General features: G+C 33.0%; 2 protein-coding genes and 1 long non-coding RNA gene across 3 annotated transcripts; 1 reads left to right on the top strand and 2 right to left on the bottom strand.

The window, feature by feature from the left end:
• Nucleotides 1–2770: 2770 nt before the first annotated feature.
• Nucleotides 2771–3735, bottom strand: LOC148772779 (uncharacterized). The gene is made up of 3 exons (XR_016032843.1): nucleotides 3657–3735; nucleotides 3268–3582; nucleotides 2771–2905 (listed from the first exon to the last, which is right to left on the bottom strand). It is a non-coding gene; the product is annotated as an uncharacterized LOC148772779 (long non-coding RNA).
• Nucleotides 3736–7652: 3917 nt separating this feature from the next.
• On the top strand, nucleotides 7653–12080 carry UCH3 (ubiquitin C-terminal hydrolase 3). Its single transcript, XM_013003490.2, has 9 exons — nucleotides 7653–7918; nucleotides 8252–8383; nucleotides 8562–8600; nucleotides 9602–9707; nucleotides 10081–10139; nucleotides 10245–10319; nucleotides 10978–11026; nucleotides 11597–11673; nucleotides 11831–12080. The coding sequence occupies exons 1-9, from the start codon at nucleotides 7853–7855 to the stop codon at nucleotides 11927–11929; spliced, it is 702 nt and encodes a 233-aa protein (XP_012858944.2). The 5' UTR covers nucleotides 7653–7852; the 3' UTR covers nucleotides 11930–12080.
• A 4708-nt stretch (nucleotides 12081–16788) lies between these two features.
• Nucleotides 16789–17510, bottom strand: LOC105978080 (oleosin L). Its single transcript, XM_013003491.2, has one exon. The coding sequence runs from the start codon at nucleotides 17437–17439 to the stop codon at nucleotides 16993–16995; it is 447 nt and encodes a 148-aa protein (XP_012858945.2). The 5' UTR covers nucleotides 17440–17510; the 3' UTR covers nucleotides 16789–16992.
• Nucleotides 17511–26141: the final 8631 nt, after the last annotated feature.

Raw genomic sequence — 26141 nt, 5'->3', positions numbered from 1 at the left:
TAGGGTAAATTCTCTTAAAACTCTTCTCTTATAATTACACTTTCAATTATTTATTTTTATTTATCATTTTTAACTACTTCTTATTAAATTAATGATAAAGGTGATGCTCAAAAGAAGTCGCACGAATTCACTCTTGTCCAAATGTATGACGGCCTACACATGCCTACATAACGTATGATGTTATAATTTTTTTGCTATTCAACATAGTTAAGGTGACATAGGATCTAGATATGGTGTTGTTTGCTTTCTTTGGAGTTAAGCAAAAGAAAAATTAAATAACTTTAATGAAGGATATAATTATTGATGGAAGTGGCAAGGATATGCGATTGTTGAAGGAAATAGAGATGCATTTAGTGAGAGGGTTGACAATTTGACACTGCAGCTTAGTGAGAGGGTTGAAAAATAGAGAGATGCATTTAGTGAGAGGGTTGATAATTTGGCACTGCAGCTTACTAAGAGGGTTGACAATTTGGCACTGCCGCTTACTGAGAGGGTTGACAATTTGACACTGCAGCTTACTGAGAGCGTTGAAAAACATAGTGATGCACTTAGTGAGAATGTTGACAATTTGGCACTGCAGCTTACTGCGAGGGTTGACAATTTGGAACAACAGCTGATTTAGAGAGTTGACGATAATGCTGAGAATGAGAATGAGCAGAATCACTTGCTCCACATTGCTTCTCTTGTCGACCATACTTGTATTGGTAATTAGTTACCAATCTATGTTTCAATTTATTTGTTCATTATTTATCATTAATATCTATGTACTTTGTTTGAAAATTTCAGCCGGTATATTATCTACATCTGCTGACGAGGATTGAAGGTTTAGAGCTGATGAGGACTACATTCGGCAATGAAGATACTTCTGCAAAAGATCTTTGTAGAAGTGTGTACACTAGACACGGCCATGAGCCGGTTTTCGGCCCGGAACCGGCCCGAACCGGCATGTTGATGAACCGGTTTGACCAGTTGACCAGTGAACCGGTCCCTGAACCGTGAACCGGCCCGTGTCCCTCGGACCGGGCCCGGTTCTTGAAATAGGTGAACCGTGAACCGCCAGGCCGGCCCGACGATCACCCGAAATTAAAATTTAAAAAAAAAAAACCTGAAAAGCTTAAAAAACTTGAACCGGCCCAGTGAACCGGCCGTTATTTGATCTTTTTTGAATTTTTTTTGCCCCCATTTTTTCCGATAAATACCCTCACACCCCATTTTTTCCTATTAAATTAAGTTCAAGTCATTTTATTTATTTTTCTTTTGTTTTTTTTCATATTTAAAAGTAATTCTTTTAATTTATTTATCCATCAAGTATTTTCAATATATATCCAAATTTTCGGGCCGACCCGGAATCGGCCCGGATAGGCCCAGAACCGGAGTGAACCGGCGGGCCGAGTAGGGGCCAGTTCTGGTTCCGGAAAAAATAAACCGTGAACCGGCTCGGAACCGGCCCATGGCCGTGTCTAGTGTACACACTCCTCAACAGTTGTTTGGTGGCCTTTCTGACATTCATTGCGGCCATGTCCGCACTCACATCGAGCGAAGTTCTTAAAGACTCATTTTGGGCTCTGTATGTTATTTTGTTGTTCTTTCTAGTCGCATACGTCACCCTAGCTGCCTTTGTTCACACGATGGCACCAAACGAGTGCAGAACTTTTGAATGGAAATTAATTTTAATAGAGCGGAGCAGATCATCGTTGATCTGTGACCTGAACTAGCTTGATAGAGTATTGGATAACGTTAATACAATTCACAAGAATTTAACGGGACCCTATGCGGTAAACGATGAAGTCGGACAAAATTTGTCGCGACTCAATGTGGCAAACCTCGAAACGGCCAAAGATAAAATGTCGATTTTGCAGAGTACACTTGAGCATGGCCAGTTTAAGGAGGATGTGGACCGCTATCTTGTAGTGTGTCTTGTGGTTTCGTTGGTATGCTTGATCGTTTTCCTCGGTTGGATGTTTATCATACATTGGGGTAAATTCTCTTAAAACTCTTCTCTTATAATTACACTTTCAATTATTTATTTTTATTTATCATTTTTAACTACTTCTTATTAAATTAATGACACAAATGATGCTCAAAAGAAATCGCACGGATTCACTCTTAGCCAAATGAACGACGGCCTACACATGCCTACATAAGGTATGATGTTATAATTTTTTTGCTATACAACATACTTGAGGTAACATAGGATCTATATATGGTGTTGTTTGCTCTCGTGTTTGGAGTTAAGCAAAAGAAAAATTAAATGACTTAAATAAAGGATATGCGATTGTTGATGGAAGTGGCAAGGATAATGGTCTACGGTTAAAAAGGAAAAAAAAATAGATTAGAGATTATTTAAGTGAAGTGATATTTGAAGCACGAGTTTCCTCTACGGGGTTGAGTCCTTGAAAAGACATAATCTATATCTATATCTATATCTACACAAAAGTCAAGTGCTCCAGAATCTACTCAAAAAATTTCAACAGGTGTTATTACTCACGAGACAAACTCTTCACGCATTTATTAACTATAAAATGAATAATAAACAAAAGCTACTACACTAGACTTCTGTATCATAATGTTTAACAATATGGTGCTATGAAACTGATAAGTAAACCATACCTTAATAGGGAGAATTATGTAGCAATAACACCGTAAACTATTTTCTTACTTCATTGCAGTGTTGCATACAGAGTCAACTCAGAATTAGGAGTCTTATCAATTATCACTAAGCTAGAGTCTTATCAATTATCACTAAGCTGAATGATATATAAAAGACTTCAAAGAATTTCCATATGTATGTATAAAATAAGAACTAATAATTTGATTAATTACCAGCCGTCCGACTTCAATCCTCATTTTCAGCTTGTAAGATTTGTTAGGAGTGAAGCCTTTAGAAACCATTGCAAGTATCTATCTGAAAAAGTTAAAAAAATTAGTTAGCAAGTCCGTAGAAGAAAAAAAGAAATGGAGCAAATAAGTATTCTTTTATCTCTCTGAAAAAATATCCAAAACGTGAAATTCAGATTCAAGAAAACACATCTAGACCCCAGTTGACAGTATTTTGGGTATATGTCATACTTACAGCTATAATACAAACAAGAAATTTACAAATTATGTAATTAAAAGATAAAAGCAACAAACGACAAGATAAACATACATAATGTAATAAACATGGAAGAATTGTTTTTTTTTTTTTTTTAACTTAAGACTGAGATATAAATTATTAATTTAAGTAACAAATATTTATATTGTATAACATAATATGAATTTTCTTACAATGGGATTAGAGGCAGTTTCTTGTTTGCACATGATCTATGGAACATCTGTATCAAGTCCAACAACCACTTTGCTGCCCTTGCAATATTCACTTAACCAGAAGCACCGGTTTCCCACTCTACTGGTCCATATTTATTTCATATCTACAATTTTTCGATTGAACAAAAACTAATTAAAAAAAAAAAAAAAACTGTATGGATAGAAGTTAAAATACTAATAAAGCACACTACCCTTCTCAACCCTCCTTGAGGCTGAAACAAGTTTTGACTTCATCATGTTGATGATTTGTTTTCATCAAATGTTTTGCATAGCAACCTTCACGGTCAACAAAAAACATCAGTTGAAATAAACATGGATGATTAGTCAACAAATTAACAATTGTTTCAAACCTTAAAAGGTTGATTGCCTCTTCTGAATCCTATTCCTAGTCAAATATGGAATCCCCTGAATAAGAAAACAAAGGTTGCAAAGAGAACAATCTATATATATATATATATATATAAAAGGACCAATTACGCAAAAGTCCACTATGTGCATATACAAGGACCAATTATGATGATCTCTTTGAAATACATCATACAAGCTCGGTATCATTTTTTTCCATTTAGCCGAGTCAAACTAAGATGAATCCTGAAAAGATGTAAACCTTAACCAAATATTTCTTGACCAATCAAATTCAAAGATTAAAATCATCTACAAAAATCAAGAGAAATAAATGATAGTTTTCTAAAGCGAAAATCTAAAAAGAAAAACCCGACTACGGGTGAGGCATTAGTACTAAATCTAGTACGAACACAGTAAAACAAATGAATGTTATGATCTAACAATTCATTAACTAGAAACAAAATTATTGTATCAATACGCTAATAAAAGTCCCGTCAAGAGAAAATATCATCTGCAAAGAATAAAAATGTTATAATTTTGCCCTAATTAATAAATATTGCCACTCCGCCCTATGGCTCAATTGCAATTTGGAACTGCCGTTGTGGTATTGAAGAAATCGGATAAATCAGTGGTGGAATAGTTACCTTGGTATGTACTTGTCGAAAATGGAGATGCCCTAGTCGCCGTATTCTTGATTTCTTTCTCAACCGTTCCATTTTTTGCTCTTTTCTTCCGTCCAGTCTAATACTTGGGTAATGGGGCATGGAAAGTGGTGGAGGGGTTGGTTTTATTTTTTATAATCATTATATTGTTCTTTTATAATTATAATTATAAAAAAAAAAAAAAAAAAAAGGGAATGGTAGGAGAAAACAAAAATTCAACTTATTCTTTACTGCTAAGTTAGAAATATTTTTAAGTCGTTTTTGTTATTAAATTATATATAGGCTAAAATGAAACTTCATATTCGATAATAATTTTAATCTTACAAGTAAAAATGTGTTTAATAATTATTTCTATAAAATTAATTGATATACATGGATTTTAATTATAATTAATTTTTTTATAATAAAATTAATTAACTGTGGAAAGAATAATGATACATGGATACATGGTTATCGAATCGGAAAAATATCTCGTATCTTTTTGCTCCACATCTCGTACCGTATCGTTATCGTATCGTATCGTAAGATATTTAACCAACTATTAAAATAGGAAAAAAATATGTATCTACATTATAAAAATATTATAAACATATAAAATTTATTATTTTTAAGTTAAACTACTCATTTTAAAATACATATAAATTCAAGTTTTAACATCTTATTATAAAATAGGACAAAAAATATAATTGCTCATCAAATAACATCATCTAAGGTGGTGTTTGTCTAGGCTTATAAGATGTTAAAGAGCTTATAAGCTCTTCTAATGTGTTACGTAATTTTTTAAAAAGATCTTAAAAATTCAAAATATAAGTTGAAGTTTTTTGAAAAGTACATTTACCCCGCCTATTTAGTTAAGATCTTATAATGAGTAAAAATATCTTGTAAGATTATTATCTAAACACTTGAAAAAATTAATTCTAAAAATAAAACGTAACAACTTATCAACTCTTAAAACAACTTATCAGATGTTAGAGTATGTAAGACTTTATCAGCTGTTTAAAATAAACTTTAGCGAAATGGGCCTTAAGTTCAAATTTGAATACCTAGTTTGTGAAAATATTCGATCACTCATAATTTTAAAGATCAATGTCACTTAAATCGTCCTCATCCACCAATTTTAAAGGATTGGCTTCATCATTATCAATCGCAAAATCCAATCAAAAAACGCCTTGAACCGGTCTTGAATCGCAAAATTAAAATCGCAAGAATTTATAGAAATTGAATTAGGGTTATGATATTGTAAGGATTGGTGAAGAGATTGAAGAGAAAAATGTGAATTAAGGTTGGGATATTAAGAAATGTTTTCAAATCCAATTTTCAGAGCAGCTGATTGTGTTTCTTCTTATTTTTTCGTTTTTTTTTTAATTCTCAACTAATATCGTAAATATCGTATCGTATCGTGATACAACGATACGATACGATATATCACGGTATTTAACGGTATTTATCAATAAGCGATACAGAACCCGAGTTATATCGTTTTGATTGGAATCGTACCGTATCACGATATATATCGCGGTATATCGCGAGATTAACTACCTTGCATGGATATAACTATACGCATAATGATCTATGGGATTCAAGTAATTTTGATTTTTCAGTTTTTTATAATAAAATTATAATTAGTTTTTCATTTCAAAAGAAATTTGAATTATTTTACAACATACTTAGTGACTACTTATATTTAATTATTTTAGAAAGTGCATAAGCTGCTGTAGTATGTATTTTTACATTTACAAGATGCATTGTATCTAGTTATATGCGAGCATTTCTACAAGATGCATGTGCATCTTGTTGTATGTGTTTTTCACAACGTGCAAATTAAGTATGTTGCTAAACATGTTTTGTTGACACTATAGACAACATACATTAAAGGCATTTTGTAAAATAGATAATATTACAACGGACTTTAGGCGCATGTTGTTAAATGCAAGTTGTTAAAAGTCACTTTTCTTGTAGTGATTGTACCAGCAAACTCTTGGGTCTCTTCAATACTTGACTCTCACTCGTCTAGACCTATCATTTGCAATCAATAAACTTTCTCAATTCATGCATTGTCCATTTTTGCTTCATTGGACGACCGTTAAATGCTTGCTTCGCTATCTTGCTGACACTATTGATCATGGACTCCTCCTACGGAAAAGTTCGCCTCTAACACTTCATGCTTATGCAGATGCAGATTGGGCAGGGGATCCGATAGACCGGACTTCCACTTCAGCATATGTTCTTTTTCTTGGTGCTAATCCCATCTCTTGGATCTCTAAAAAGCAAAAAACGGTTGCTAGATCATCAACGGAGGCTGAATATCGAGCCATTGCATTTTCTGCAGCGGAACTAAATTGGATCATGAATTTGCTTCAAGAATTAAGAGTTTCGAGGCCTAATGTACCTGTTATCTATTGTGACAATGTGAGTGCTACTTATGTTTGCAGGAATCCTATCTTCCATTCTCGCATGAAGCACATTCCTCTTGATTTCCATTTCGCAAGAGAACAAGTTGTCGCTAACCGACTTCGAGTCTCTCATATACACACATCTGATTAACTTGCGGATTCTCTTACAAAACCTCTTGCTCGTACGCACTTTCTCAATCATCGAAACAAGATTGGTGTCCATACTGGACAGTCAATCTTGCGGGGGCATGATAAACCTATAGTTACAACAGTTACATCTACACCAAATGAGGCTGCAATCATCCGATAATCTCTCCAAGAATCAGCAGCAAGGCCACAAATCATCTTGTAATTAATGTGTATTATTCTCCATTAAGTCTATGGCTTAAATCTTGTAATTTCCTATTTTAGCTGTAACAGTTGGTCAACTCCTCTGTATATCTATATGATATACAGAGGGTTGTAATAGTAGAAAATATAATACAATTCATTCTTCCAAACATATGATTTTATAGTAAGCTCCAGGGGAGTGTGAGTTTGTTGATGCCAGCACTGTTGATGTAACCACAGTCGATTCAAACGAGCACTTATGGTCGGAGCACCATTGATGCAAGCTCCAAGGATACGAGGACTTCTGGTGCGAGCACCTTTGAGGGGATCTCTCCTACGTGATGCAAGGACCTACACTCACAAAGAACATTAGAGGCGTCGGGGTGTGCCCGCGAAAACCTCTGACGCTCTAGTCAAAACTCGTGGAGAATTAGAGAAACCAAAAATTGAAGAGAATTTAGAATAAATTTCTAAAGAGAATTTAGAAAATCTCATTATCCCGTTCATATATCAATCGAACAAGTTGTTATATTTAAAAAGAATAATTTAAATAAAAAAAAGGTTTAGAGTATTATGAGAGAGTGAGAAAAATAAAAGAGAATGAGTCATTGAAAACGGTATCCGTAAAAATGAAGCGACTTTTTCATTATTCACCTCCCTTTACATAGCCCACTTGAACCTACGTATTTTCACATTAGTGGCCGAAAAGAAAATGCATAAACTATAAGGGCTTAATTGCAAATGACCCAAATTCCTATAAAACTCGACCAAAACCCAGTGGAGAGAGCAACCTGAAGAAAAAAAGAGAGAGAAGAAATGGCGGACAAACCTTCTGCAAAGAGATGGCTTCCTCTCGAAGCTAACCCTGATGTTATGAACCAGGTACCATCCTCCTCCTTTCCGCATTTAAATTACAGTTCATTTCAATTAAAAATTGCGTTTCTAATTTTATTTTTCTTTCTGATTTTAGAATCCGTCGATACCAACAAATAATTCATAAAAAAAACACGTTTCAGTATATTGTGAATTATTTATCCTCATTTGATTCGTATTTCTTTTGGAGTAAAATGAATCAAGGATCGACGTATGTGCAGAAAATACTATCAATCGGAGGATATATTTATGGAAACTATATATATTGAAGAGATCTAAGTAATTTAATTACGTTTATGAAAATGATTAGTTTAATTAAGGCAATAATTTGTGATGAAGCAGTTTCTATGGGGGCTTGGTGTTGCACCGGGTGAAGCAGAGTGCTTCGATGTTTACGGACTCGATGACGAACTCTTAGAAATGGTACCGAAGCCTGTTCTCGCTGTTTTGTTCCTCTACCCCTTAACGAAGAAGGTAATTTATTTGTCGAACAATGTCAATTTTTTCATGACGAAATGTAAATAATGGATTAAAATCATTGATTTTGTTTTTTTGGTGTTTGATGTTGGATTTTAAAAATCCAATGATTTGATATCTTTCGAGCTCAAAATCGTTGTTGCGTTGTTTAGATGATAAATTTGCGGTTTTACAGAGTGAAGAAGAGAGGATCGAACAAGATAGTGCGATCAAGGTGAGTTCTGTAACTTAATATCTCGTATCGAGAGTTTATTATTAGGACCAACCCTTTTATTCTCTTTCTCACTAACGGATACTCGTGATATTGAGAATCTTAGTTCGTCGAAAAGTATTAGAATCTAAACATGTTATGTCGATTTGGTACGTATTTGCTGTGACTTGTGTAATTGTCTGCATATCGCTTATGTCAAAATGTTTGCAGGACTTGATAATTCTGCATATACTGTATTTGGTTATTCTCTGGTCTGTATTTGATTTGATGGCATTAGTTGGGTTATGGTTTTATGTTATGTGGTTTCCGAGTTTAATTTTGCTTCATCGATAAATTATTCGGCTTGTCTTGCTCTTGTAAATATAGTGTAACACAAATTATTTGTCAGGGATAAACTTCCACCTCAAACGAGTCTGTAGTAACAGAATGTTGGATGGGGTTTATCTATTATTGAGTTCTTGTGAATGCAGATATTTGAAGCAATTTTTTGTTTATGTTTTACCACTTTCCTCTGTTTAAACCGTAAAAGTACTCACAATTATTCTGTGTTGGCATAAGCGACTGAAATTTCAATAATAAATAAAAATCATGTATTAGATTTAAATGTTTGATTACCATAACTGTGAAACCCGTTCTGTCTTTTAATTGATCATATTACTGACTTAAATCGGTCATAAATTTTGGAAACTGCGTGTAATGCCGTTAGTTTACTTGTCTGTATATTGTCAGTGACATGGTTGTATTAGGTAAATCACAATAGTTTTTCTTCCCTTTTTAATTGGTTTTTCATATGATTTTGAAAACGTTCCTCCAAAGTTTGGTGAATATAATAATGTAATATGGCTTGTAATTGTTGTTAGGTTGGATTTTATCTTGCTTTATTTTGATACAGACTTCAATTCACTTATTTCTTCTATTCGACTTTTAATTAAGTTTATGTTCTGTTTCAGTTTACTTCTTGAATTTTTGATAGCTGAATTAATGAGCGTCTACTCTACCTACAGGACCTAAGCAGTGAAGTTTACTTTATGAAGCAAACTGTGGGAAATGCATGTGGGACCATTGGTCTTCTTCATGCTGTCGGAAATATCACTTCTGAGATAAATCTTGGTAAGCTCTTGGATTCTGAATATTCGTCCTGCCGATTATTTTCATGTGATGAAGAGTTTTCAGTTCATCTTTTCAATCATTTTGTAAGTTATAATCTAACGTCTCTAATACGCGTGTGAACATTTGTGCTTTGGATGAGCTTTTGATGTTATGTTACCGAGTGGAATTAGGATACCCCGTAATGTGTGTATATCAATTCATATTCGTCTAATTATCTCTAATTTATCGGGTTTTTTTTTTTCATTTTCGTAGTTATCTGCAGCACTTAAATCTATCTAATTATTAATTACACGAATTTTATCTTTAAGAACAATTTCTGATCTGCAAGCTTAAATTCTCATTTATATTTTTTGCTTTGTTATGTTTTTTTCAGTTGACGGGTCTTACCTGCACAATTTCTTCAAATCCACTGCAAAAATGAACCCCTCAGAGGTCTGGTACCCTTTTTACTTTTCGTTTTTGTAATTAATTGTCTTGCTACTTATGCAGTTGTCTTCGTTTCCATCTAATAATTGTTGTAATAAAATTACTACACAGCGTGCCACATTTCTTGAAAATGATAGAGAAATGGAAGTTGCTCATTCAGTTGCAGCAACTGCTGGCGAGACAGAGGTCAGAATTTAAAACAGATAATCCTTCTGTATTATGCATTATTATATTGTTTCTTTTCGTTTTCTAACTCAACTTTTTCCTTTTAGTTCACAAGCTGGTAACTTCAATTAGTGATACAGTTAGTCTTGTACCCCTTCGGGATTTGGATAACTTTTCAAATGCATTTCCGTGTTCCTTATATTTTACCCTGATTTGGATATACTTCACCTTAACAAACACGAACTCGTTTCTGTGTTAAAGCTATTTTAAAACATCTTTTTTTAATGTTGTTGGAGGTTCTCTTGTGCATTTGTTTTCCTTAAATTATTAGTGCAATAGTACCCACAGTCGGGCGATTGAGCAATTATGATGGGAGTGTTGAGCTAGTTTGTGCCGACTTATATCAACTTCTGATTGCTTTTGGTATTTCCTTTATATGTTAAAAATGATTACAATGGTCGATAAAAGTGGCATTCTTGTTTCCTATAGGTCATTTATAGGGATAGTTCAACAGTTTTGTTGTGCCTCTTAATCTTGTCCTAGTGGCATACATACTTGCGTAGTGTACAATTTTGGTTTTGATCGTGTCAAATTAATCAGTTTTTTTTTTTTAAATTGAATACATCTATGATTTGTACGGTCCAGAAACCAAGTATTTATGATCCTGTATATTTGGCAGGCATCAGATAATGTAGATACACACTTCATCTGCTTTTCATGCGCAAATGGTAACTCTCTCTCTCTCTCTCTCTGCCCCCCCCCCCCCCCCCCTCCCTCCCTCCCTCCCTCACACACACACACACACACACACTTCTTTCAATTATAATGCAGTGAGTCAGATTCGGGTTCTTATTATCAAATCCAGGCATCATGTTTATTTAGATATATGGCATTTCTATTACTGGTTCAGTATAAAATGTGTTTATTGTCCATCCCTTGCTAGAACGCATACTTCTTTGCAACGAGTCATTCCTACTGTTAAGCAGCTGTGAGCTCTTTTTTATTTCATTAATTCCATTGAGTCGATAACAGGTTTCCTTTGGATTTACTTAAATACCTCTGTACCACTTGTGACTTTGATTCTTATGAAATTTTCGTTAAACAAGGTTCTCTACATGCATATTAACTGATGACTTCGTTTTCTAGCATAGGCATTTATGGAAATCTTACAGTACTTCAATAATGATCTTACAGTACTTCAATAATGAAACTGGGAGTCGGTAATTAATGAGAGTAGTGTTAAGTACAAACTTGGCATAAAAATATGATATATGACCTACCGAACATGGTGTTTGTAGGACAACTCTATGAGCTTGATGGGAGGAGGGCTGGACCAATTTCACACGGTGCATCTTCTACAAGCACATTATTGAAGGTGATGTTACTCTCTCTACAAATTATTATTAATTTTTTTTAATCCCATATATTTTTCGCATTCACTTGCCCGATTTTCAATTGCACTAGTGATTTTTCTGTGTTACTTTAGAATCTCACTTGAATGTATTTGGTGAAACATTAAATTTCTAATTTAGGATGCTGCTAAGGTTATCCAAAAGATTATCCAGAAAAATCCCGACTCAATCAACTTCAACGTCATTGCTATTTCGAAGAAAACCGGAGAACTGGAATGATTTGGCAAGCACTTGAAATGAGGACCTTTTGTTTTTCGGCTTTGAGCTTCTTGACTTGGTATAAATGTTTCTGACCAGCTCTCTTTACTATCTTAGCTACTTGGATTATCTGCTTTATCAGCCCTTGTTATTGCAAATGACATATTCCATATCTCTTCTTACATCTTCGTTCTTTCAACATGAATTCCGTTGCATCAAATTGAATGGATTGGGTGATAATCGGTTTATGTACAAGATTTTTTTTTTTAAATAATTCCTCACTCTCTGAGAATTGAAAAAGCTTTTTACACGTTGAGAAGAAGTTGGCATATGAACAAGTCAAAATATTGTGCTGGGGGCGAGGTTGTACGAATCCACGAGTTCTTGTACTTATACAGTAAGATAGATCCGGTGATTAATAATGGCTTATAAGTTGTATATATGTTGCCTATCTTTCTGTTCAAACTTATACCAAAATTGATTTGGGTGTTTGCTGAGAGACTCAGTCTTGTAAATGCTACATCGGATGAAGTTCACCGCTTGCATAAAATAATTGTAGCATGCCCCATGAGATTGGAGATTGTTGTATAAATTCAGGTAAACAATCTCCCGAGATTTAATTTAAATATTTAGAAACTCAACTTGACTCGTCGTGATTATCTTTTCTTTTTTCACTCTTTAATAGTCCTAGTTTTCTTTACTCATTCTTAGAATGGTGATGAGTACATATTTTTTCAATCGCGCTTTCAAAAAGTCTCGTAAATAAATATTACAGCGTATCTAAATTTGTACAAGTTTTTTCTTTAGGCATACATTACTACTAGCTTCATATTATCGAGCTACCATGAATTAATTCAAAGAAAAAGGACCTATGTCTACATTAAACAAAAAAAAAAAAAAATACATATATCAAAATCAACAAGTTTTTACACTCCTCCTAGGGCATACCCTAGCAAAATAATAGCCTAAAGAAAGCTGAGAAACTAATTAGGGGTTATAAATTTAAATTTTATTGTACATAAATCAATTATTACCCAACCCAAGTTACATACCAAACTGTCCCAATCTGCTATATTGTTTATACAAAAAAAAAAAAAAAAAACTTTGAAGTAAAAACAAAGTAGACGCACAAATTTTCAATTCAAAATGAAAGATTTTGGTAGTCAACTATAATGTTCCCATAGTCAATTATAAAAATTGGATAGTGAACTATAATTTTTATGATGTCAACTATAAAAATTCCAAAATCAACTATAATTTCTCACTAGTTAACTATATTATTGTCCAGTTTATGATTGAGATTCCAGTGTTTTAGAAAAGAATATGGAAGACAAAAACATCATTTCCTGTGATAAAATCATAACATCAAGACTTAAAAATCGACGGAGACAAATATAATTATGAATACGACGATAAAAGAATGAGACGAAGAAACAAGGGAGAAAGAGGGCGAAGAGAGAGTAAGAAAGAGAAATAGAAGAGACCTTATTAGAAAACAGAGAAAAAGTGAATAAGATAAAAGAGATAAAAAAAGAGGGCACGAGAGAGAAAGAAAAGGGAGAAGAAAGGACAAAACATGAATAATAAATACATGAGGAGGCTTTTGAGATCCTCCGGGGTTTTTGATATCCTACACTTGGTGAAGAAATACACCATGTGGTTTTAAACAGTAGATCTATCTATATAAATAACTACCCAATAAAGTCACATATACATGGGTGTGTGTTATTATGTGTAGATTTACGGTTTAAAAGCACATGATGTATTTCACTAAGTGTAGGTTGTACAAAGCCCGCACGAGGAGGTGTACAGGGGCGACCCAAACGGTTTTTCTTGGGGGCTAAAATATCGGGGTTATTTAAGAATTTTTTATTTTTATTTTTGTGAACTGAAGTGTACAAATTTAAAAGTTAGAAAGGACGAAAGTGCATTAACTAATACATAAATAACAGGGTCTTTCTAGGGTGAGATCCCATGTTCTAAACTTTTATGAGATACCCCCTTTATATTGCGCCACGTGTCCCTGCCAAAAAATCCAATTTTTCCTCATTTACGTATTGTCGTAAATACCCTTCGTATAATTAATATTTTCAAAAAATCGGCCATTATATATTATTAATGTAATGTCAATTTTACCCTCTATATTTTTAATGCAATTTTAAATATATATTTATTGCTGAATTAAAATTTATAATGTCAATTATATCATTATTCGTAAAAATCATTAAACCACCGATCCAAAATTGCATCAACCTGAATTCGAACTCCTAACCATCTGAAAACACACAAGAATACTTACCATTAAGACACAACACATAATTGACAATAAACTAACAATACGGATATATATCACAAAGCTACAATTTATAATGGTTATAAAACTTATATAAATAATGTTAAATAAATTATTAATTCTCATATAATTATTATTATTATTATTATATATTAAAAATATCCCATACTAACAAATCTTTATATAATATAATTTAAAAATCTAAGTAAATGTTGTTCGACTCGTGTAATTTAAAACTTAATTTCGAAAGAATTTGAAGTTTGAATTGAATCGTAAATTGTAAGATTTAATTAAATCGTAATATTTGAATCAATTAAACTCATGTGTTTTCAATTCAAAAACAATATTCAAAGATTTGATAGATTAAGCTCAACTCATTTCAATTCGTAGACAATATTCAAATATTTGAATCGGTTAAACTCAATAATTTATAATAGCGTATTAATCAATCTGTGTATAGTTAAAGTTTAGTAACTTTTTTTTATTGAATTTTACTATAAAAAATAATAAAATTTAATTGGTAAAAATCGTAAGATTTAATCGGTTCATGGTTAGATTAAATCTTACGATTTACGATCTGATTCTTACGATTTTACGAATTAAATTATTATTTTGTTGTTAAAATTGAATTAAAAGGATAGTAGACTTTAATTATAAATAGTTAACTCGATTAATACGTTCTTGTCAGTGGTTGAACTTAATCGATTCAAATTTTTGAATAATATTTACAAATTAAAAGGATTTGCGCTTAATTGATTCAAATCATACGCTTTAATTAATCTTATGATTTGATTCTTGCGTAATTTAGGAATTATTTTTTTATGATAAAATTGAATTAAAAATGTATTACACTTTAATTAATAATACTTAATTTGATTAAGACGTTCTTGTCAATAGTTGAGCGCGCTAATGAATCGATTCAAATATTTGAATAATATTTACGAATTGAAAGAACTTGAGCTTAATTGGTTCAAATATTACGCTTTGATAAAATATTATGATTTACGATTAGGTTCTTATATGTGTTAGGAATTAAATTTATTATTTTTATGACAAAATTGAATTAAAAAGATATTAGACATTACTTATAAATAGTTTAATCAATTTAATTTGTAACATGTTATGTCAATAGTTAAGCAACTGATTCAAATATTTGAATAATGTTTACTAATTGAAAGGGTTTGTACTTCATCGATTCAAATCTTACTAGTTGATTAAATTAAATATTAAAAGAAAATTCACAATATAGTATTTGTAGTATATAATTTTATTTTAAAGTAAGAAAACTACTACTTGGAATTAATTATAATTTTTTCTTCTTCTAAATAAACATATTATTTTAATTTTTATTTGGATTTGCCACACTATCGACTAAATAACATAAGTGAGTTTGAATTAAGTTATGCATTTTTTTTATTTAATTGATCATTCTTTACATTTTTAAATTGTGGATTTTATTAATACTTCTAATATTATATAATTAATGATAGATGTTTGGCGTATTGAACTGCTATTCTTTATATTTTTCAAACTTTATTTTATTAAATTTGTTAATAATTTATTTAATACCATTTAATAATAATGAATGTTGCAATTAATATTTGCATTAACAGTATTTATACAATTATGGTTAAATATTTCATAATAAGTTAATGTGCTTGGATGGTTAGGAGTGGTAAATATATTAAAAGGTTACAAGTTCGATTTCCAAAGAATGCATTTTTTTCGATTATTTATCAAATAAAACTCATTCACAATGAATTTAAATTAATTATTTAATTAAAATATAGTAGGGGGTAAATTAGACAATTCAATGTTAATCAATTTTATATTAATTTAAAAAAAAAATAATCGAAGGATAATTTGGTAAAATACTTCATTTTTTAGAACATAAGCCATGTTATTTTCCTAGGGTCCAGATTTAATGTTAGAAAATTAATGGTGAACATTGGGTATCTCACACTAGAAAGACCCTAAATAACAAACATAATAAATAAAAAATGTTAAAAACAATTCTTGGGGGCGGAGACCACCCCGGCATATTCATTGGTACGCCCTGAGGTGTAGATTTTTTTACAAATGACTAATTGGACTCTATTATTTGTGTATTGAGGGTATTTTCCCTAATTCCCCAAAATTAAATTCCAAATCTCAGAGTGCAAAACAAGAATAAACACATGCATTCTTTTACATGGAGAATTGCATTCTTTTACATGGAGAGTTAGATGGTACAACTAGCTATTTATATTATACCGAATAAATTTAAACGGTAAATTTGATTAAATAACTAACTAGTTAGCACAAATACAGGGTGTATAGATCTATAGTTCAAATGAGTCTAAATGAATACCTTAGTAGTTGTGAAACATTTTTGTCCAATAATTACTATTATATGAGCTGTAACGAATCACATTTCTCTAGAGAATACTCTATGGAAAACTATGGGCGATAAATAAAATTGCCTACTCGTCTCTCAACCGGTCCATGCCATTAGTCGAACAAGAGAAATATATTATTCCAAATTTAAAAGGAAAATAATATTATAAAAAAAAAATCTAAAAAGCAGCATTAATTGAAATAAAGAAAATAGGAATAACAAATTAGATCAAAATTAAAGTGCATCCACATCAACAAAAGGGTTACTTAAATTACAAATACACAAAACATTTCTTCCCAAATTTTGAACCAACAGCCACAAAAACACACACACAAACACAAAAAAACAGAAATACAGAAATCAATAAGCACAAATATCTTTATTTCTTTTAACTAAAGATAAACTATAAAAATTTCAAGTTCCCTGTGCGGCGCCGCCCCTGGCGTGGGTCTGCTGTCCGTAATGCTCGGCCTTCTCCTTAACATCGTGGGCGGCGTGGCTGAACTTCTCCCGCGCGCGGTCAAGCTGATCCGCCCCGATTGGATGCTTCCCCGTCGCATATCTGTACATCCAGTAGAACACGAAGCTGGCGGTGGCGCCGAACCCGCCGGAGGTGGCAAGTCCGGCGAAGATCAAGAAAAGGGTTATTGCAGCTGGGACGAGAACAGGGCTGAATATCACCAGAAGTGGGGTGGCCAAAACCAGGCCGATGACGGTGGCTGCGAGAGTCAGGCCGGAGAGGACCATCAGAGATCCGCCGAGTGTGACGGCGGTCGTGGTTTTTGCCACCTGGCGGGACAGCTGCTGCTTGTGGTGCGGCTCGTCGTAGCGGCCGGCGGCGTGGTGCTGAACCTGGGCCATTGTTTGAGCTGATCGATGAAATTTGACGGTGGTGGGTTTTAATTTGATTTGGAACAGATCGATGGTAATAATATGTGAGAAGTGTGTGTTGTGTGTGTGTGTGTTTATAATGAAGGTGGAGATGCATGGCGGTGTCACGTGAGGGGTGTCACGTGTTGGGAGAATGCAGGTTTTGCATGACACGCTGCTTTTGGAGTGGACACGTATCATTTATTGCCGATCAAAGTAAAAGGCTAAGATAGATAGGATGGGTTGGATTTTGAATTTGATGTGTATAATTCTTTCTTTCGAGATGGGCTTTTTTATATTTTGTTTTACACTTTTTAATATTTTTTAGCTAGAATTATTATTATTTTGCTAAGAGTATTAGGGAATACATTAAACAATTATCTATTGTTCAATCATAACAAAAAATTATTATTATTATTATTATTATTATAGTGTTGGGATCGGGTTGGGTAGGTCGATTACCAGCCTAAAAACCGATCCATCCGACAAACCAGGTTTGATCAAATTTGAAAACCATTGTCGACCCAACATTGGGTTGGTTGATGGTTGACAATCAAATATTTGGTTTTGAAATTGGTCGGTTGATGATTATAGCCGCTACATAGTTTTCCTACAAAAAAATTCAAAATTTAGAGGAAAAATACGTACATTATGCCACTACAAGAAAATGCAAAATAGGCAACGATTTCTTTATCGACGAAATGAATTCCGTTGCCAATAGTTATATTTTAGCAACGAAATATAGTATTTGTGGCTAAAGAATAACGTTTTTGTAACAAGATATTTTTGTTGCCTTTGAATCTCTTAGGCAACGAAACATATTGTCGTGAATAGTATCATATATATTTTACAACGAATTTAATGTAAGACAACAACTTTATTGTTGCAAAAGAATATTTCTTTTTGCTACGATATAAAATTGTAGTAAATACATTTACAATGGCAACAAATTTATTTTTGTTGTGAATAAGTGACGAAAGACAACGAAATATTTTGTAGTAAATGCTCCAAGTGATTTGACAACAAAATATAATCGTTGTAAATTTAAAAACCAACTCTTTTTCTTGATTTTATATATATATATAAATATATATATATATATATATATATATATATATATATATATATATATATATATATATATATATATATATATATATATATATTTATATATATATATATATTAAGAAAAATCTTATTTGTTTATATTAACTACAATAACTCATAATTTTTTTGTTAAATCAATTGTTGATATGATTTTAAAAAATTACTATATATAATTAATGGTATATAGATGTTATATTTATTATTAAATTTTATTGTGAATTATGTTTTGAACATAAAATACATATAATAAATTATTTGTTATGACATATTATTTATTTATGTAGTTATTTTAATCATTTGATCTTGTGCATTTAGTTTTTATAAATTTATTTTCAGTCAGTTTACACAAATGTAGTGTTGTCCCAGCGGTTTGAAGGGTGTCTAACTTCAAATCAACCAGAGTTCGACTCTTACCATTGTCATGTCTCCATATATTTGACATTTATCAAGCAGGTTAGCCTTTTGGGCTAAATCATGAATTTAACCCAACAATTCCGACTCTGAAGATTGTCATGTCTCCATATATTTGACATTTATCAAGCGGGTTAGCCTATTGGGCTAAATCATGAATTTAACCCAACAATTCCGACTCTGAAGCGGTTCGGCGGTCTAAAGGTTGGGTCCGCAAATGCGGGTTGGCGGTCCAAAGGTCGGGTTGGCAGATGCGGGTCGGTAGTCCAAAGGTCGAGATGGCGGGTGCGGTCGAAAATAAGTCATGTATTGGCAACAATTAATATGTTGCAACGAAATACAATTTTGTTCTTAATGATTAATGTATTGGCAACGATTTATGTGTTGCAATGACATAAATTCGTTGTTATTAATAAATGTATTGGCAACGATAGATTCCGACTCTGAAGCGGTTCGGCGGTCTAAAGGTTGGGTCCGCAAATGCGGGTTGGCGGTCCAAAGGTCGGGTTGGCAGATGCGGGTCGGTAGTCCAAAGGTCGAGATGGCGGGTGCGGTCGAAAATAAGTCATGTATTGGCAACAATTAATATGTTGCAACGAAATACAATTTTGTTCTTAATGATTAATGTATTGGCAACGATTTATGTGTTGCAATGACATAAATTCGTTGTTATTAATAAATGTATTGGCAACGATAGATTTGTGGCAACAAAATAAATTCGTTGGTAGTTATCAAAGAATTTGCAACGATAAATGTATGGCAACAAAATAGACTTGTTGTTATTACTTAATGCATTGGCAACGATCAATAAGTAGCAACGACATAACAATGTTGTCTATAATGCATTATTGGCAACGATTTGTAACATTTCGTTGCTCGGAACTTTTGGTGACAAGGAAACGACAACGAAGGTGGCAACAAAATAATTTTGTTGCAAGAGGAATTGGCAACGAAATTAAAGTCTTTTGGCAAAAAAACGTATTGTTGCCAATTTGACAATTTCTTGTAGCGTGCTTAGTGCCACCAGCCATATAATCGTTTATCAGTTCAACATTGTTAATAGCAATTCGACAAAAAATATAATAACCGAAATTCTAGTGGAAGTTATAATACAATAATATACTGTCAGCCACATCAATATGAATTTTTTTTTTCGGTCTTTTTATTTTGTTTGATTTGTTGATCGATTAACGTAATAATATTATTGTCTACTATTATAATATTGGAACAATTTTCTATAGGTCCCCCATTACTAGATTATTTAGGTATCAACCCAATTCATAAGTCCAATATTACTATAACCCTACATTTTAATATAATTGATTTGCCCTTTGAGAAAAATAAGAACATTGCTCCTAAATTCATATATTCCAAAACACTTCCCCTAAATTAGTTTTAGCAAATATATGGCCGCATTTATCTCGATCGTGAGACTCCAAAAACTAAACTCTTTCTCCCACTTCTTCTACAACGATACAAACTATGTAACACTCTTGTTGTTTCATAGATGTTAATCACAACCTAAAAAAAACATTTGAGAAGATGGTGTGAATCAACAAAGTAGACGTAATTTGCTCTTGGACATATTTTTTTAGGTTTTTTAATGTTTTTGTTGGCGATTCATTCACGAAATGAGTTTTTTCTGTTCAGTGCATTGAAAGATGCAGATTCTAAGGTCGACCCCGGATGATTTTTTTTGGGTAAATTTCAATTTCCCTTTTGTACTTTGGCTCGTTGTTACTTTACCCCATTCTACTCTCTCAATTACACCGTTTGATCTAAGCTCTGAAATTACAAAAACGCCACCTCTCCCAATATAAATAATTAGGGTAAATTACAACCACCCCTGAGGTATTGTCAAATTACGAAAACCCTCCTCATGTTTGCGTAATTACAACCACCCCTCAACTATAAATCTTCATACACGTCTGTGGTTATGAATTACTCTAAAAAAATTCGGGGCCGATGCCCCCGAACCCTCTAGAAAAATTAATCTCCCTCCGTTGTATCATTTCATAAAAACCTAGCCCCCCTAATAAAAATTTCTTGTTCCGCCCCTGACGATGCCAGCCATAATTTTTTTTTTAACTTTTTTAAATAATTATTTAAATTAGAGGGGTGGTTTTTTTTGTAATTTTGAGACTTAGATCAAATGGTGTTAAGGTCAAATGTCTGAAACTAACGTTGAGGGCCACATTGAGACAATTTTTCTAGTACATGAGGGAAATCGATGCAATTGAGAGAAAAGTAAATGAATCACCGGCCTCTTCAAAAAGTGAAAAGCCGTGATCAAATCACGCTGAATATGTTCGCACGGAAGCAAGAAATAATGTGGAAGAACCAACAGATATAAATCGAACCTTCAAGATATTAATTTTGTTTCAACATTGCAAGACAATTATGCCTGCAACAACCATGTTAGTGACAAGGACTGCAGAAAGTGGGACTATAAATTGCTTATAAATTGCTTATAAATTATTAGAAATTGATGTTTATTATTTGGAGTTTCTTGTAAATACCACCTTTGTGAAATCGCGAATTGGCAAACAATTCCCTGTGAAAAAAAAACTCACCCACGCCTCCCTATATAGCCTATTTTGTAGCACACTGCACTCATTGACATTTTACTTATTGACCAAAGGGTAAAAAGACAAAAAAGCCCAGGGATTTTTTTGCTATTAGAAAATCAATAGTGTTTTAACAAATAAAATAAAAAATAAAATATATGTTAATATAATAATAATTAAAAAGGAAAAACAAAAATAAAAAAAGAAATAAGGAAAAGGAAAAAGGAAAAAGAAAAAAGAAAACGGAAAAAGAAAATATTTAAACAAATATATTTATTAAATACAATAAACACATATGTTAATAATTAAAAAAATATGAAATAAAACATATGTTAAATATAATAATAGTTATAAAAAATAAAAAAATAAAAAATAAAGTCTTCATCTTCTTCATCCCTGCCCGACCACCGCCGCATTCCTCCTCCCCCTGCCCCACCCCACCCCACCCCCAACCACTCCACCAATCCAACTCACAACTCAATTCATCCACCATTCAGCTCAAGTCAGAGCCTTCTGCCGCTGCTTACCACCCCATCACCACTACATCTTCAGTTCTTCTTCCATTTGAGGCATGCCAATGTGGAGGTGCGTGGCCGGTGGGCGGTGAGATCGAACGGAGAAAATTGAGGCCCAGAAAATGAGTTTTCTTCATCTTCGTGCGGCGGCACCGGCGGTCATCCTTGGAAGCAGAGGTTTCTTCGAAGTTTTCGGGCCATGATTGATCAAACTTCTCAGAGAATTTAAGATGGCCATGTCTAACAGGGGTGGCTTCTTGATGAAGATGAAGACGGATGAAGAATGAAGACTGACAGGGGTGGCTTCATGATGAAGATGAAGACGGATGAAGAACGAAGAAGAGAGAGAGAGAGAGAGAGAGAGAGAGAGAGAGAGAGAGAGAGAGAGAGAGAGAGAGAGAGAGAGAGAGCTTGGGGGCATTTCTGACAATGCACATGTGAAAATGTAGCAAAAATGGCACGAACGGTGCGTGAGAGACACGATTTTTTTTAAGGGGCTAGATGCTTTGACTTTGTTTACACAGGGAGGCATGAGGGAGTTGTTTTTCTCATAGGGGGTATTTGCCAATTCACGATTTCACAGGAGTGGTAATTTAGCAATTAACTCTTATTGTTTGATATGTGCATCATAAAAGGATGTTTTGTTGTTTGAAGTTTGCATTATGAATGGATGTTTGAAGTTTGTTATTTAATGAACTGAGATTATCAGTAACGAAGTATAAAGTAACAACCTAAAATAACAAATAAAAACAACGAAAGTGTAAAATATATTGAAGCAAAAAACACATCATATACACAAATTGCAAAAATAGAAAGTAAATTGCATATAATACCATGACAACAACAAAAAATAAAAACCTAAGTGCAATGTGTAAAAATATAGTCTCCTATAAATAACAAAATCCAAAACGAAATATACACACAAGAAAGAAAAAAAAAACAAAAAAACAAGAAAGGAGAGAGGCGTGAGGGGAGGGGAGAGAAGAGAGAGAGACGTGAGATAGATAGAGTTTATAAGAGGATAGAGTGAAATGTAGGATTTGTTCTTATTTTCCATAACTAATTATTTCCATATAAATATTTATTGACGGTATTTATGTTAGTATACTAATAATTTAATTTAATTTATATTACGATTATTGGTCAAGGGACCTATACATATAATCATCTAACAAAATGGATCTCCACCCATATAAGTTCCAAATAAGGGGTCCAACCAATTATCCTTATAATATTACTGTAAACACAATAATATTACTGTGGTTGACGGTACCGTAATATTACTGTCAACCACATCAATATTAATTCTTTTCGCTTTGTATTATGTTTGCATTTGTTGAGTGGTCACCATATTACAATAATAGTGATTTTTGTCGTGTTAATATTATTATGATAGAGAGTAATATAGCGATATTACTGTGTTAAATAGTAATATAGTTAATATGAATGTCGACTACAACAATATAATGTTAATATAATGTTACTGTTTAAACATGGCAACAAATGTTGAAGCAAAAAAATTCAAAAAAAAAGCAACTCCACCGGGGATTGTCGTTGACCGTCGGTCAGCGGCGGCATAAAAAAAGAAAAGAAAAAAAGTCAACGCCGGAACCGGCGGAAAAAGCATACAGGAAAAAAAATTCAACACCGGAGACCGGCGGTCAACGGACGAAATTGTAGTCTAAATCGGGCTAGGAGTCAAAATTGAATAATTGGTAAAATTTTGGGTCAAATTAAGGTTAAATTGAATTAAATGATCAAACTGGAGCATATTAAACTGTGAAGGCTGTTTCAGTCTTTTACACACCTCTAGACACTGTCCGGACTTTTTTTATGAAATAGTTTTTTGTCTGGACCCTTTTATGGATAAGTAGCCTATAATATGCTTATTTGTAATAAGCTCATATTTCAAAAAAAAAAAAAAAAAACGCATACTGTGTCAAAAAAGTATTGAAAATGAACTAATTAATTATTTTCAGACATTTCAAAAGTTATAGTATGACATTGCATTCAAAATTTCTAAGATTTTGTATTAAGGTTTCAAATTTGTAATGGATTTTTAGACTCAAGAAAAAGGGGAAATTAGGTAGCAGAAGCCAATTTTTATCTTTACGTATTGGTATGGATTTTAGTCTTTCTAAACTTATACAAGAATTCCCTAAAGAAAAAAAATTAAAATTTTCTAATACTAAGGGAAAATTAGCATGTACTTCTCATATAGAGAATGTAGTTAAGGAAAATCCCCCTCCAAAAAATAATTAGAGAAAACTCTCTTACCTAAAATTCCACCCAAATCTTATTTTTATAATTCCAAAATTATCCTTAATTGTCCAATGTACTATTTCAAAACCTCAATCTCATTTTTCATTTATCCCATTCTCCTTTTTTTTGTTTCTTTCTTCTCTCTTCTCTGTTTTTTTTTTTTTTTTTGTTGTTTTTTTCTTTTTCACTTTTCTCCGGCAACAGCCTCGACGTGCCGCCATGGATGTTGAAGGAATCTTCCCGTGGTTCTCAAAGAATTGCCGGCATTGTCGGAGACCATGTCTTTTTGGAGGCGCCGTCACCGCTAAACATAAAAACGGTGCTGGTGGTGATAGAGGCGAACAAAAGCTGTATGAGAGATGAAGAAGAGACCATAGGGGAGGTGGTCGGCGAAGATACGCGATTGCATAGGGAGGTGCCGACACTGGCAAAATGTTGATGGTGTGATGTGGCGATGGTGGAGTGACGATGGGGAGCAGATCTAGGATTTTTTGGGTATATTGCGCAGTGGATGGTGCAGCCAGAGGAAGTTCGCGCAAATCGCATCCTTAATCGACTATGTTCCAGCAGTCGATTAAGGTTAATCGACAACAATTTTAATTCATTTTGTTTACTTTGTCTATTGTTTCTTTATTTTGCCAACATAGTTGGACTTGGGGCATAGGGATAGTGCGTTTTCCGTTGTCAATCCATCATCCCATTTTGTATAAATCAATTACAATTTTATATATTTTGTTGTTTTGTAAAGATAGTTGATTTTAATTTTTTTTTGTTGTTTTTGTTATTCATTTCAGTTGATTATTGTTCGATTCTTGTTTGTTGAATCGTGTTGGGTTTCATTGATGGCATATGTAGACATCGAAATTTGAGATACATTTTTAATTAATTATATAATAAACCGATTATTAAATTGGGTCTCACTCAAAGTCCATAATATATTTGGGTTTTACAATTGACCGGCCCATCCTACAAGTCAAGAAACCCTAACTCGTGGCTATAAAAAGAAAGCTTCGGTGCATCTGGAAAACAGACTCACACAGACACATATCGAGCTCACAAGCTCACGTCTCGAGCCTCGGCCTCGAATTCATAACATATTTGAATTCGAGGTGTTCGTGATAGGAAATCATTCGTTCGATTCCAGAACAAGCTTTTAAGCCCTTGAATAAAATATAGAATATGAGAGAAGTATCAGGGTAATTAACGGAGATTGTAATCCGCTTTCGTTTGATAATAAATTTATTTGTTTCCTATATATTTCTTGTCTTGTATTTATATATTTTGCAGATGGTAAAATTTGTGGTTAACAACAATATAGTAGTTTTTGTTACTTTTAGTTAGGGTTGGACATGTTTGGTTTTATCGGCTAACAGACCCACTTTCGACCCACTTCTTTCGGCCGATAATTTTTTTGGTCGGGCCTGTAATTTTAACTGACCCATATATAAATGGGTCGGTCGGTGGTTTTCAGTTTACTCAAAAGTCAGTTGGCCGATATAATCGTCCTATCGATTTTTTTATTAATTTTTTTTACTATTAATATTTAGTTGTAATTTTCTTTTCTTAATGTAAAAATAATATATAAAAGACATAAAAACTCAAAACACAAATTGTCCAATGTACTATTTCAAAACCTCAATCTCATTTTTCATTTATCCCATTCTCCTTTTTTTTGTTTCTTTCTTCTCTCTTCTCTGTTTTTTTTTTTTTTTGTTGTTTTTTTCTTTTTCACTTTTCTCCGGCAACAGCCTCGACGTGCCGCCATGGATGTTGAAGGAATCTTCCCGTGGTTCTCAAAGAATTGCCGGCATTGTCGGAGAGCATGTCTTTT

The sequence above is a fragment of the Erythranthe guttata genome, chromosome 1, assembly GCF_056151865.1.
Source record: "Erythranthe guttata isolate IM_541 chromosome 1, IM_541, whole genome shotgun sequence".
NCBI lineage: Eukaryota > Viridiplantae > Streptophyta > Magnoliopsida > Lamiales > Phrymaceae > Erythranthe > Erythranthe guttata.
The sequence above is the reverse complement of the archived record's forward strand: the minus strand, read 5'-3'. Positions and strand labels throughout refer to the sequence as shown.